Genomic DNA, 15183 nt, shown 5'->3' on the forward strand with positions numbered 1-15183 from the left:
ACTTCTGGCCCTAGCCTCAAAGAAATGATAATTCTTTTAATCTAATGATTTCCATGAATTAGTAAGGGTATAGTAGTCAGATTTCAAGACAGTCCATGTCATTGATACTTGTTCTAAAAGCTTGGGTCACAAAATAATACCTTGTTTTAAAATCAATTAGCCTAAATCACCAGTTGTATTAAAGATCTTTTCTACCTTCCAGCTATTAGGGTATACTATCTGCTATATCTTCCTGAACAGCAACACCCAGAGTACTTCTGAGTTGCTGAGCCCCAGATTTTAGGCTCATGTTTCAATCAGAGCACTTGGAGTATGTCTGAGGAAAGAGAACTCAATGTAGCTAAAATGCCTTTTTCCCCCCGCAATTTTGCAGCAGCTGAGACCACTGAGGCCCAAGCAATGAAGAAGCCAGCAGGCCTGGAGGCTTGCATTGTATTTCCGGGGCTGAGCATCATGCTGACAGGGAAAATGCAGATGTTTGTGGCTGCCTCTGGCATCTTCTTCCAGGGCACAGAGCCCTCCCTCAGGGTATTGATTTTTTTTTTTTTTAAATGAAGCGTGGGGTGATATGTATGTGTGTGTGGTGCTGGTTTAGGCGGGGAGGTTCGGAAAACACAGGAGCTGGTCTTGTTGGCTGGCTAAGGTATTTGTGTGCTGAACTACTGGTGGGAAGGTTGTGAGTGCAAGGCTGGGTTTTGGTCCAGAGACTCAGCTGGTAAGTGGGTTCCCAGTAGGCATGAGGATTTGTTTTTTTCACTAGGACACATGGCGAGCTGTGATGAGCCCCAGAACCAATCAGAGTAGTGCTAGGGCTCTGGGGCTGAAAGCTGCAGGGCTCACCATGGCACGCTGAAACCCTTCAAGGGTTTGAATTTTTAAAATTATTATTATGATGATTAAGTGTGGGGTGCTGGTGTGCATGTATGTGAGTGTGGTCCTGATCTAGGCAGGGAAGTGGGGAAGACCACAGTGCTGATCTTGCTGTATGGCTTAGGGCAGTAGTTGTCAACTAGGTGTATGCATACCCCTAGGGTACTTAAAAAGTTTGTAGGAGGTACAGGGGGCCTCCTACTGCTGTGCACACCCTGGCAGAGGCCCAAAGGGCACACGCCCCCCAATCAGTGTGTGCAGCATAGGTGGTTGCCGCTGCCCACTGAGCTATATGTGCCACTGCAGCTGCCCCAGGAGCAGGACGATGCCACATGCCTGCTACGGCTGGGCTGCACTGCACCCCCTGCCTGCCTGGGAGCGGGATACACATGGCATTGCACCACTCCCAGTAATTTTAATATAAAGGGGTACATGAGCTGACACTTTGAGACAGAAGGGGCACAAAAATTTGTTAAAAAAGGTTGAAAACCCCTGGTTTAAGGGTTTGCATACTGAGCTCCTAGCAAAACCAGTTGCAAGTTCAATGCTGGGTATATAGATCTCTTGTAGGCATGAGGAAAGCTTTTTTTCACCACGACACTTGGCAAACTGCGATGGTCCCAAGAACCAGTGGGATTAGTGCTGGGGCTAGGGGGTTGAAAGCTGCAGGACTCACTGAATCCAAGATTTAGGCCTGTGCTTCAATCAGAGCACTCTGAGGAAGGCCAAAATGTTTTTTTGTTTTTCAATTTTGGGGTACCTGAAGTTGTTGAGGCCAGAGCAGCAAAGCAGCCAGCAGGCCTGGCGGCTTGCATTGTATCTCTGGGGCTGAGTGTCATGATGGCAGGGAAGAGGGGGATGTTTGTGGCTTCCTGTGGCCTCTTCTTTTGGGGTGCAGGACTGTCCCTCAGGGCATTGAATTTTTTTTTTTTAAAGTGTGGAGGTGGTAGTTGCCTGTCAAGAATGATGGGGAGCAGGGGCAGGGGGGGCTGAGATGGGGTGCCGCCACCTAACGCCCCATGCTGCCACCATTCTGCCTCTTGCCTTCTGACCCCACCTCATCCAGTCCTTGGCGCCCCTTGCAGGGAGCAGGGTGTGGGAGCTGAGGCCACAGCTCGTGGCCTTGGCTCCCGCATCCTCCGTCTAGTCCTTGGCGTGGCTTCGGAATAATTGCGGTGCTCCTTCATGCTTGGAGCACTCCAATTGGTTGTTTCTGTCAGCCAATCATAGTACAAATAAAGCATTATGGACAGACAGACTTAGGCTTTTATACTGTTAGAACGTGTATGTGGTACTAGTTAGGCTGGGAAGGCACAGGTGCTGGTTTTGTGTTTTGGCTCAGGGGTTTGCATGCTAGAGTTGGGTTGGGAAAGCTGTGAGCTCATGTCGGGGTGTGAGTACCCAGACTCAGCCAGGCAGTGGGTCGCTGGTGGGCATGAGGAATTTGTGTTTTCTCCCTGACATATGGTGAGCTGCAGTGGGCCCCAAAATACATTGGACCAGTGCCAGGGCTGAAAGCTGCAGGGCTTTGCTTGCCACATCGAGCCCCAGGTTAGGCCTATGCTTCAATCGGAGCACTTGGGACTGTTCCTGAGGAAGTAGAACTTGGTGTGGCCAAAATATATTTTTTTCTTTTTCAATTTTGGGGCAGCCAAAACCATTGAGACTCATTGTATTTCTGGGGCTGAGCATCATGATGGCAGGGAAAACGGGGGTGTTTGTGGCTTCCTGTGGCCTTTTCTTCTGGGGCACAGGGCTGTCCCTTACGGCACTGAATTTTTTATTATTTTAAATTTAGTGTGGGGTAGTGCTAGTCTAGGCTGGGAAGCCAGAGATGTGCTAGTCTTGCTGTCTGGCTCAAGGGCTTGTATGCTGAGCTATCAGCAGGAAGGCTGTGAGTTCAAATCTGGGTGTGGACCTAGAGATCCTGTTAGGAAGTGTGTTCTTGCTAGGCACAAGGAAATCCTTTTTTTTTCCCAACCCAATGCATGGCAAGCAGCTATGGACCCCAGGATCTAAGGGTCTGGGGTTAAAAGCTGCTGCATTGGGCCTAGCATACCAAAACACTTTGAAGTTAGAATAGACTCATGTTTTCTATTAACAGTACAAACGGAAATGTGGAGAGATATTTTGATTAGAGTCAGGTCAATAAGGCTTCCCAAAACTACCTAGGAAGTATATTAATAGGTGTGTACTTGCAGAGAAGTTTTGTTTCTGTTCAACTTAGTACAGGGCTGAAGACACAATAATCTTCACAAAAAACTCCAAGGAAATAAAAAAAAAATCTCTGTTACGGCCAGAAAGAGGTGTCCTCTTTGTCTTAAAATAGAAGACATAAAGGAGTATTAAAATCAAACCAGGCACAAGGACAAACCGCTTAATAATCATTGTCTAATTCAGCATATTTTAATGTGGGCTGTTTTGTTTCAAAACAGACAGAATAAGCATATCCAGGATGAACAAAACATCTGATGGAATTCTCTACTTGCATCTTTGAAATCAATGTACTAGTTCAAGGAGGACCAATGTCCTATTTCCATTTTTGAGTGCTAAACCTGTTATATATGATCACTGCAGTAATTCCAATGTTGGAGTAACAACTGAACTTGTGTTAGTCTTTTTAAAAGGACACAAACCATTGTCATTATGCATCTTACACAGAAGACACTTAGTACTGAACTGATTAAGTGTGGTCAGAGAACTAATTTTGAATAATCATGTTATAGGTTTGTCTTGTTGCTAATAATTCAACAGGCACAAGTGTATTGTAAGCACATAACTGTTAAGATGCACAATTGCCACAGACAGTTGACTTGAATACAGTAATAGCATTTAGCATTAGAGACGACTTTTAGACTCTTCTGCATTTGAATGATTTTCTAAATCCTGATAACCAGTTAGTCATGCACTGGACAGAAACTCTACAGCAGTTTCCTTTTCCTCAATCAATTCCTTTGCAGTCAGATCCATCTTCTCACGGGAGAAGTCATTAATGGGAAGGCCTTCAACAAACTTCCAGGTTTTGTCCTGTTTGAAGATAAAATTGCTTTGAGAATTAAAGTTCTGCTTATAAAAGCCACCAGCTTTGCAATTTAGGCACACTGGTGAAACCAGTGATACTCGTGAACATGACATCTGAAATGCAAATATTAAAACTTGACAAGACTTGCTCAAGTTGAAATGGAAACGTAGAGCAGATCTGATAAGTCTTTGGCAGTCCATTAGTGATATTGTTTCCCACTTAATGAAAAATTCCATTTTAACTCCAAAACCTCAAGCTCTCTTACAAAATAACCAAACAAACTTGCTTTTGTTAACAATGTATTTAGCATGAGAAATATGAAACGCAAGTTGTTTTACCTGAGGCAGTCTTAGGGACATTAACTTTGCTCTCAGATGTAGTTTAGGCTAGAGAATTAGTTGCAGCAGCTTGTGTTTTTTTCCTCCCCATCCCCCAACTTCAGATTGCTTTTCTGTAGTACAGGTTGTCAGACAGCTGCAAACTAGCGAGAGTAATGTGCCTCTCTCATTAGGCAGATGCATCTTGAAAACCTGCTCCCCGGCAACCATGGTCCAAACAGTACAGAAACTTTTGTATAAAGACCACCTTTAGATTTAAATGCAGACTAGTTACCTTGATTACAACAGGGAATGAATAGAGCAAGTCCTCAGGAACACCATAGGAATTGCCATCAGAAATTACTCCCATGGAAACAAATTCCCCCTGAAAACAGAACAGTTAGTGATAAATAGCTCTCCTTACCATTATAAGAGGCACACTCCTGAGGAACAGGGTGGGAGGAGTGTGTGTGTGTGGGGGGGTAAAGTTTCTGCTATGGAAAGAAAGCTTAAACAAGTGATACCATATTTTCTCATATGTAACACTTACCGACATATAAAAACTACACACCTTATTTCTGAAGGCCCCCAGAAAGAGAAAAAAAAAAAAAAATTACCTTGAAGTATGGTTAAATACCAGATGTCTGGAGTCTCTAGAGCAGAGGACTGTACACTAAGACTGTCAGCTGCCTATCCGGGCCGGGGCCTAATCTGGTATGTAGCTCCAGCCCAGCGCACTGGCTCTGGGGCCACGTGTTGGCTCTAGAGCCATGTACTAGGTCCAAGGTAATGTGTTGGGTCAGACCCAGTGCGCCAAGTCTGGCTGCAGACTAACCCTGTGTGGTACCCCAATCCTACACATGGCTGGCAAGGGGGACAACCCCTGGGTTCAAAAATTTGGAGGTGAGAAAGGAGAAGGAGGGAATGGTTACAGTGTTTTAATTACCATGGCTCCCTGAGCCACAACAATGCTGCCATTAGTCTGCCCTGCTGCTCCCCTCCAAGTTTCTGGACCCACAGGGAACCTTTTTTCCTTGCATCCAGCTGATCTTGAGGGAGGGTGGGAGGAGGAGGTACAGCTTACATGCAGAAAACCACAGCATTTTTCTGTCACTTATGAATTAAGAAATAAGCCAATGTTATTATAGAAGTACATTAGGTAAAGAGTTTGATACAGTCAAGAGCCACATCTTACCTCTGGAGTGCCAAACCAGATGTCCCTCACATGATCGCAGATAGCTTTGGCAGCTGACATTGCACTGGACAGCTTCCTAGCCTTAATAACAGCTCCGCCACGTTGCTGAACAGTCTGCAGTGGAGAAAGGGGGGGAGGGGACCACCACAAACTGTTATACATCTGTCACTTATGTCTCTTTAATGTCAAAAGGCTTGATCAGCAAAACAGTACCTTTGCCATCTAGCAGATGTAACATTAGGGAATAAAAACCTCTCAGTCTTCAATCTCCCTCAAAGGAAGGTAGTCCAAAAACATGACTCAACTCAAGATGAATTAAGCTAGACACAGAACCCTCCAAACAAGCAAATGTGATAGTAAAGAGTTAAGGTATTCTTCCAGAGGAGAATTTAAAAAAAGAACTTGCTGGTGGTAGGTCCTGGCTATACTTGTTTTGTGGCTAAAGATCTGTCCCACAGGACTATCAGTGTAGGATCTTTCACAAGCATTAGATTCAATCATATTTAATCCACATCAAGCATCTTGAACTGAAGCTGGTACAGTAAATCTGTCTTTAAATACTGGAAAATTTTACAGGATACAATGGCTGGTAAGCAGGTCTTGGCCCTTTGCCAAACACAAAATTCATACCATCAATTGACGTATTTAGTTTTACACCCGCACACAAGTCTTCTGACACTGCTGAAAGATCCTTTTTATCCCCTGAAGTATTCTGCTACAGGATTGTCTCAAGGGGGAAACCACCCCCTCCCAGAAACCAAAACCACCATGCTTTCAGAATCATAATAGAACAGGCATTTCCGGAATGTTAAATGAAAAAAACAGGCACTTTGTTCATGAACAGCTAAAGTTTGGCAATTGGCTCCATACCACTTAGATCCCAAGGCATCCTCTATGTAAGAACTACCATTCACTGGGTCAGACCAATAGGTCCATCTTGCCCAGTATCCTGTGTCACAAAGCGACAGAGTGGATGCTGAAACGGGGAGTGAACTGGATATGACGAGGATTTTTTCTACTATTCCTCTCCCATTTGCATCCTCCAGTATATAGGATCTAGGAAGTTCCGATTCAGAGGTTACACCCTTAACTCCCATACTCAATAGCTACTAATGCACTTTTCCTCCAATAAGATTGTCCAATCCCTTTTTGAATCTGGCTAAACTGTCAGCTTACACAATAACTAGGAAGCAAGGACCTCAAAACTTTCCTAATGTCTCCTTGGGTGAAAGCTCTCTCATCTGGTCAGAAGGCTTTGTTTGAGTTGTCTTACAGCATATGTAAGAGATCAAATGGATTGCCTGTCCCTCCAATACGCTTCTTCCATTTAAAGTGGTGATGGCTAAAGCAAATACAATAGAAACAAGAGGCTGAACCTCACCACCTTAGAGACCAAACAGACAAGTAACAAATGGACCAAGATATGAGACAAAGTATAATTTGAACTGCTTGTTGTTCCCAGTCTGTACTGAGAAGGTCAGACCCTAGTCTGTTAGGAAATGGCACCTTTTAAGAGGCATCCTCTAGTGATGATCAGTTATTCAGAGGGGATAACTTTTCAGTAATTCTTTGGCACTTTAGTCTGTAAAGTCAACTGTCTTCTTCCAAAGATATCAAAGCTGGCATGTCAGATGACACCCAGTGCCAGCCACTTTAAAGGTTCAATATTTATTTCAGTGCTGATCATTTTAGTATAAAAATCCAGCTAGCTTGCTTAAATGTAATAAGATTTGTGACAGTGAGTTCTACAGGAACAGGGCTGTGAATTCTAAAAGATATAAATAAGACACCAGACAAGCTATCTAAAAAGAAAATTCTAGGACTGGAAGATCCACTTTGCTAAGGTTGTGGATGCTGGCTATCTAACACTAATTTGACTCTGTAGAATAAATAATTAAAAAGCAGAAACCCATTACTACAAGATCATTGATAAAACAGAAATCCTTACTGTGATAAAGTCACCCTTCAGCCAGCTGTCATCCTTTATAGCTTCATAAACTCCAACTTCTTTTCCTTGCAGGTTTACCTTGGCATGGTTAACATCTGGGTATTGAGTGGAGGAGTGATTCCCCCAGATGATGACGTTCTTCACATCATTAGCAGACACACCAAGTCTCAGAGCAATCTAGTTTGAATGTAGGAAAGACATGGCTCATACTAATCTGAGCTTTACAATTCATTATTTAAGTAATGTATTGCTTTGACAGGAAGCTTTGCTTTTAAAAAGACATCTATTTGGCAGACTTTGTAAGTTACTCTAGCCCTGCTTACCTGGGATTTAGCTCTGTTGTGGTCCAAACGAGTTAAACAGCTGAAGTTTTCCTTTGGTATCGATGGAGCAGACTTTGAAGCAATCAGGCAGTTGGTATTTGCTGGGTTTCCAACCACCACAACCTAGCAAGGAAACAAAGGGAAAGAAATTTGCTCTTTAGCTAAGGTACAAGGTTCTGCAAATCAACTTTCTTAAGCTGGATACAAAATAGTCAGCATTTGTCAAGACAGAGCATTCCTCCAAAGAACCTGTCAGGAACTTAAAATTTCCAAGCCTTTTGGTATCTGCTTGCAACATAACTTTTTGGCTGCAATCCTATTGTGTGTAGTCACTCATTTTAAAACCTTTTATTTAAAGGTGCGTATAACACTATTTTAAGGGCAATATTTTAAGTGATTATGTAAAACGTAGTGCTCCTTCATTGCTATGACTCTGTAACATACAAGATAGCAGAATTCTGGAGGTCAGTGCCACTGAAATTCAGTCTGGTTCTACCACCAAGTTATAATTTGAATACAGAACGAGTACAGATTTGTCACCAGTCAGCTATCTATTTGTCCCTCTTATGATTAACATTTCTTATTTTAAAAAGCAGTTACCCCAAGTAACGTTGCTTTACATAATCAGTTTTACACTTAGAAGTGAGCCAAAACAGCTACTTGTCTCTGCAATCCTCAGGTGAGATTTGATTGTGAAATATAGTACCTCAGATCTTTTTGTCAACATGGAAAGAACCATTTTTCCCCCCTCTGTCTCAATGTCAAGCTCACATAGCCTTAATCAAGTGAACTGATCTGGCTTTGTTTTTCCTTTCTGACACAGACTTTTCATTAAGTTTCCACTCCAAGTTAGTGGTATTGGAAATTTTATTCTAACTGTAGAAAAAGTAGTAAACAGGCTGTTAGAATCAGCAAAGGAAAAAAGTTAAAAAGCACAGTAGGAGCATGAATCTGAGACTAGAAGCGGTAGGAGAGGAGCTACATGATTTCATTCACTGCTCTGAATGTTTTAGAGGAATTTGAGAGAAAAAACCATTAAAAGCCTCCAATACTGCCAATAATACTAATAAAAACACCTGAGCAGCATAACTTGAAGTCCCTTCTTATTTTGTATGACCTTTGTGACGTTTACTTCAAAACATTGCTAATGAAATCATTAGGTTAAAGCTACAGATATACCAAGTGCAGCCATGTTTGCATAATGAACAGTTTGTTAAATCACCTGAATGAGGCCAGCTTCTCTCATGCTACCAGAGCCATGCACGTCTGTAAAATAAACTGCATGTTCCTACGTATCTGATGATTTGCCTTGTTTCAGCGGACAGACTATGATCATCCCCCAAAACTAACTACTAGCCTAATGGAATATCTTCTTCTGGCTTTGATCACTGTGACAAGTCAAGATGTAAGGGAAGCATGATTTGTATGAAGAAGATTTGTACTTAAGTTAAATAAACTGTAGAATCATAGAAATTAAGGACTGGGACCTCAAAAGAGAGAGTCCAACCCCCCCCATTCTGGGCAGGAATACTGCTGAGACCAAATGATTCCAGCAAGGTTGGGGACTGCACCACCTTCCTGGGAAGTCTATTCCAGATTCTGGTAACCCTAACTGTAAAGTGTATGCATTTGTGAGACTCCTTATGTAGGGTTGTTGTTCTATTCAGACTGACTACCTGGGTTTTTCTTACAATATATATTGTAAGGCTAGAAAGGGTACTTTCCTCTCCGTATTAGGCTGTACTTTTTTGCCTAAAATGTGCATCAGTGGAGGAACTTAATGCTTCACAGCAGAGGTATAACTACTGGTTGAGTTTGCTCCCAAGGAAAGTGATTGTGCAAAGCAGCGATTTAAAAGCTACAATTTGGCAGCCAGAAACAGAAGGGAGAAGGCTAGCCCTCTTCAACAACTCCTGCTTCAGCAGTGGCTTTTCCTGGGAGCAAATCTCTGCCCTCCCTTGCTACTTCACACCTGGCTGCCACTGAAGGGAAGGTTCAGACTATAGGAATGGGAAAGGAAGGATGGAGGTGCTCCTGGGCTTCCATTCCAGCACATTTCTATAGGCAGTTCCCAATGCTTTTGCCCCACTCATTCATCCGTAGTTATGCTACTATTTCACAGCAATCAAGCAAAAACAAACTAGGCAGCAAAGGACATCTTCCTTTGCAGGGTCTGCTTTGGTCCCTTTCTCCTGTATATTTTACAGAACTTTTTTTTTCCTTCTAGATTTAGAAGCAATTTTATTTTCTGGTTTCACAAGGTTTTTCTAACCAGAGAACTCTCTGTTGTTGCTTTTTAAGCTGTTCACTGAAAAGAGTTACTGGTTTGAATTTCATTTTTTTTCTAAGTTTCTCTACTCACCTTGACAGTCTTCTTGGCATACTTGTCCAAAGCTGTACCTTGGGACTTAAAAATTTTCACATTTGCTTTAAGTAAATCTTTCCTCTCCATGCCCTCTCTCCTTGGCATGGAGCCAACAAGAACTGCTATATCAAGATCTTTAAATGCAACTTCTTCTTTGTCTGTTGCAATGACCTCTGTAAGAAAAGGGGGAAGGCAGATTAAGTGGTTAACTTATTTTTGTTTTTACCAGATAATTTAGAATTTGATGTTAAAGGGGATTGTCCAGTCAGGAAGCTGTGATAAAAAGACTCCCAGAAGACAGATGTCTACACTTACTAGTTTGACACAATGTTTTAAATGGACATCTCAGTCAAACACCCATTACTATTTCCATACATTAGACTTTGATAGGTGTTAACCTTCTAAAATGGTAAAATTATCATCTCCCATTCGTTTTCTTCTTCCTTCTATGCACATGATGCATCAACACTCCCTCTTTGCCCCTCCCAATCGAGTGGCCTTTAATTTTTGTGGATATGATAGCAAGCGTTAAATATACTTCCCAGATCTATGTGGTTTTTTTACTCCTGAAACCCTCTCCAGTCTGCATTCAATATATTAATGGAGGAAGAAACTTAATTTTTGCCATCTAATATAGCTATAGTAGTGCCCATTAGCTAGCTTTCTCCCACTAAAGTAGACTGTTCAAGAATCCTGGTCTGTTAGACAAAAGTTCATCAACTGTCAATTATGTTCTCCACCAATTACTTGCCGGGGTCGGGCAGAACATTTGAATTGTTCACCTTCTTTCAGTAAGTACCCAGGTATGTCAAGAGTCAAAGCATAGTTAGTACTATGCTAGGAGCCACGGCATGCTAATACATGCAGTCATTCGTTTGTCAGATGTAGACTGCACAATTTATATTTGAGATGGATAATATAGTCCAAGGGTTCAGGGGCTGCATATCCAAATATCAGTTTTGTATATGAAACTTATCTGGAGAAGTGATCATCAATTTCTTATGGTTCATAGGCTAGATTCAGTCAATTCACCTTAATGAATATTCATAGCCAAAAAGAACAGAAGGGTTAACTGTGATATCCAGTATCATGTCCTGTCTAGCACAGGTCATGGGAAATCCCTGAAGTTGGAAAGTGTCTTTTAGAACAGTCTATTCCTTTCAGTCACCTCTCAGAAGTGGAAGAGCACAATCTTGTAGTTCCATCACTACGCCATCCAATACAGTCATCATGGGAGTGATATCCAGTAGTACAAGGAAAAGGGGCTGGAAAAAAAAATGCAGATGTATCAGCATGAACTAAGGAATTTAAAACAGGTGGTGTTAAACTTTACGAATACCTACTGGACAGGGGGGAGAGCAAGACAGATCATTTAAAAGGCTCTGACAAATTGAAGTATTATGACTCGTCACCAAATCCAGATAGCACAATACAAGGTAACAGAAGGCTCTGTTTTGTCCCTTGAAACCTAGTGTGCTTTGAGAATAACTTATATCATTGTGAGAAATCTGAAGATTTATAATAAAATGTAACTCGAGTTTACCTGAAGTCTCATATTTTACAAACTGTAATCCTGACATTATCACTGAACCAAGAAAACTAATTAAGTTTAACCCTTACCTGATCTTTGCCAAAGACATCACCCTTTGCAATGCTGTAGAGCAGAGAGTAAGCAATCTGGCCTGCAGCTCCAGTCACTAGGACTCTAATTGGTTCCGACTATAAAACAAATAAACAAACCACTAAGACTTAACACAGTGCTGGCTAATCAAGTTTATCATGATTAAAGAATCATTAAGCACTAATGACAGTTATTTGAGAGACCATTGAAAATATACATATTCTTATGTCCTGAAGTATTCAATAAACTTGGCAGAGGGCGAGATCCCAGGAGCCTGCCTCTGTTGAAACCAGTGGCAACACTCCCATCTGTCCTCAGCCGGAATAGACTAGACCTGCAAAAAAGTAGCGCCAAGGCAACTCGAAATATTTCCAATCCTGGGGCTTCAAAGGCTTGGTTGTACTTTTCCAGATGAAGTATTGGGATTATTTTTTAAATATTAGGCCTGAAAAATTATATCAAATTAATTAAAAAAACCTTTTTGTTATAATTATTTTGTTTTTGAATTTAACTGTCTTTCCCATGCAGCATTCAGAACCTGAGTGCTGAAGCATCAGACTAGTGTTAGATAACCAGAAGATGAGGCCATATAAGAGCAGTCTATTTTCACCTTGTAAAATGAAGTAGTAATCAACATAGATTATTACAGTTTGAAGGCTTACATAGTTTCATTCACTCCTACATTAATCTTATGCATAGATCAATTTATTAAAGCATTAAAGCTGTATCATTTAACTGACTGTTACACATGCATTTGTATGCACCTCTTGAATGTTTCCTACTATTTGCAGAATGACAAATTCTCTCACAAAATGTTGTTATACCACAAACTTAAGCAAAAAGGTGAAAATGGTCTTAAAAGTGACCACAAATAAAGACAGTGGTATTATCCAGCTCTGAAGCAGTCTTCCTCTGGTCTAGGTGTTTTTTTTGCAACAACTATACAGTGACTATGGCCAGATTACAAAACTGTATAAGTAAATTAGAAGATTGTTCAGGTTGCATAATGCTGTGCATCAAATATTAGAACATAGCCTTCTATATGACATTTCTAATGAGCTTGATTCTTTCCCATACAGGGAAATAAATGATGGAGGCATTATTCCACCTGGACTGCTAATATACTATTTCAGTAGCCCATCAGGAAAAAAGAAGCATGCCAGAGGGTAAGATTCTAATAATATCTGTTACCCAGATCCTCTAAATTAGATACTCAGGTAAGAACTTACTTTGATGTGATGAGAAATGAGTGCTATAGAACTTCTGGCAAAACAAAGATGACTTCAAACTAGTTCTTTATTTCCCTTGGTCTGTAGAACTCATGAGCAACTGGGGCAGGTGGCTGTGGGCCACGTGGCCACTTGCTGTGGCTGAAGTGGCAAAAACAGGGGCAGGCCAAGTGGCCACTTGCCTCCCTGCTGCCTAGAGCCATGTTCACTTGGGCCACAGGGTCCTAATTCCTGTGGCAGGCCCTGATCACCCTGGTTCCATCTCCACCCCTGGATGAAGAGCCTCCGCAAGCTGGAACAGGCACATAGGCTATACGTTTGACATTCCTGCTTTAGCATACCAAAAGGGGAGAGAAGACATGGAATAAGATAACAGTCACAAAATTGGCCTGGAGCACAAAGCAGGTTTATAATCTAGCACTGGCAAACAAGAGTCAGCTTCCCTCCCTAGACCCTTCTCAAACACAGTTTTTTTCTATTTTAGGATCTGGATTTTTACAGGGAAAAGAAACAAATAAGCTGGGCCACAACAATAAAAAAAAAATCACAAAGTTTTATGGCAACACTGGGCAAATGAAGTTACTTTTAAGTATTTTCCCCCCCTTAAATTAGCACTTATTCTCTCAAATTAATAGTACTCCTTTATCAAGAGGGACTAGTCAAAAGAAGGAAACCAGCCTCTCTCATAAAAGACACTTGCATACAGGCCAATCATTTTAATCCGTGACTTGGCTACCACATTTCGATAAGAATGTTTTCATGGTCTGGTAAGTATAAAGGTGACCTTTAGTCACTGCCAGTTTTAATATGAAATGGAGAGTACGTTACACTAACATTAGGTTGCATAGTTTCAAATGTATACCCTCCAACATATGCACCCCTTTGGTATGTGATGTTTAAAAGTGCAAAGGAACCAGAAAATGGCATGAAAGACTTAGCACTCTATATGGAAAAAATAAATATTCAAAGGGGGTGGGAAGGGGAAACTGCATCTTATTACAGGATTGTGTACAGGACACTTATGTCCCTGGAGAGCTTCTAAAGATTCCACGATTATAGAATTCCGATGGAGAAGATATCTTATTTGCCTATAAAAGAAAGATGCAAACCTCCAGTGACACAATGCAATAGTCCATATCCTGATTCTGCTTTGAAGTTTAGGACTTAAAATTTCAATCTAAGTGAAACTCCTGAACTAGCAGCAGATTTAGGACTTTTATCAGAATTGGTGCAGAAGTATTGTTTTACAAAATAGACTGATAAAACAAAAAATAGCCAACTATGCTGCAGGTGGCTACAAAGGTTATTTAGACGCATCAGACTGTCCTCTATCAAAAGGCATGTTGGGAACAGGAAAACTTTGTGCCACCTGCACAGAAGGGTGAACTTTGCATTAGTACTTAAGTCAGATAGGCAAGGCAAGGTCTTGCACAGGGTTGAAAACTTACTTGGCTCAACAGGCAGGGAGAAAGGGTTAGGATAACAGTGGTCTATGTACACTTCAAATCTAGCAGCAGCTTGCAAAGAATAAACTTGAACGCTTAATTTAGTAGAGTATCGCTGCAGCTGCATTTACTTGCCTTTGACCAGTCCTCAAATTTTTTAGACCAAAGGCAAATACTGGCCCTTAGTTTCTGCTCATTTTTGACTGCAGAACAATAGTAGAAAAAAATCCCTCAGAAAACCCACAAGCAGGAGCGTGTGCTTCCTTGGGGACAAGTATCAGTGGTGCCCCTGGAGTCCTGTGGAGCTGCAACCACAGTACTCTTATAGCAGAGAGCCTAGCCAGGAGCCAGAGCATGGCTCCCACCAGCCAGGCTCTGGTTTTGGGCAGCATACACTGCTGCCACATGCACTGCTCCGCTTTCTTTTAGCATGGTTTTTTTGACCCCAGGCTCTCCCAGGGTCAAGAAAACAGACCCGCATACAAAGCAGCAGCATGGGGAATGCCTGCATGTGTGGTGTGTGGCACTGCAGACGGGCCTGCAGTGCCACATACTGCACGTCCACACACGCCTGGACGTGCCCCAACACGCCAGAAGACTTTTTGACACACTAGGCATCTGCTTCGCCTCAAGGTGCCCCTTGGAAAACATGGGGGGAATGGTTTTCACATGCTCTTTGGCAGATGAGCAGAGCAAGCCTTCTGAGTGAAAGAGCTACAAAAGGCTGCAGAGGGTCAGGAAGTTTTTAACTCAGGGGTGGATCTCACACACCCATCCAGCATGCCTCACCACACAAAGGCTAGAGGTGCCCCAGATACAGCACTCCTTCCTTGAGAACCACTCCTTGC

General features: G+C 42.0%; 1 protein-coding gene across 1 annotated transcript in view; it reads right to left on the reverse strand.

Annotated features, from left to right (window-relative positions):
- Positions 1–3260: 3260 nt before the first annotated feature.
- MDH1 (malate dehydrogenase 1) overlaps positions 3261–15183 on the reverse strand; it is a 12447-nt gene continuing 524 nt past the window's right edge. The window contains exons 2-9 of the mRNA XM_019549188.1: positions 11661–11759; positions 11209–11305; positions 10038–10213; positions 7676–7798; positions 7353–7529; positions 5405–5518; positions 4505–4594; positions 3261–3897 (exon numbers count right to left, since the gene is read on the reverse strand). Coding sequence (XP_019404733.1) covers positions 3772–3897; positions 4505–4594; positions 5405–5518; positions 7353–7529; positions 7676–7798; positions 10038–10213; positions 11209–11305; positions 11661–11759 — 1002 coding nt within the window. The 3' untranslated portion in view covers positions 3261–3771. The remainder of the gene's footprint in view (positions 3898–4504; positions 4595–5404; positions 5519–7352; positions 7530–7675; positions 7799–10037; positions 10214–11208; positions 11306–11660; positions 11760–15183) is intronic.

This window comes from Crocodylus porosus, unplaced genomic scaffold (assembly GCF_001723895.1).
Source record: "Crocodylus porosus isolate Cpor-Errol unplaced genomic scaffold, CroPor_comp1, whole genome shotgun sequence".
NCBI classification, from domain to species: domain Eukaryota; kingdom Metazoa; phylum Chordata; order Crocodylia; family Crocodylidae; genus Crocodylus; species Crocodylus porosus.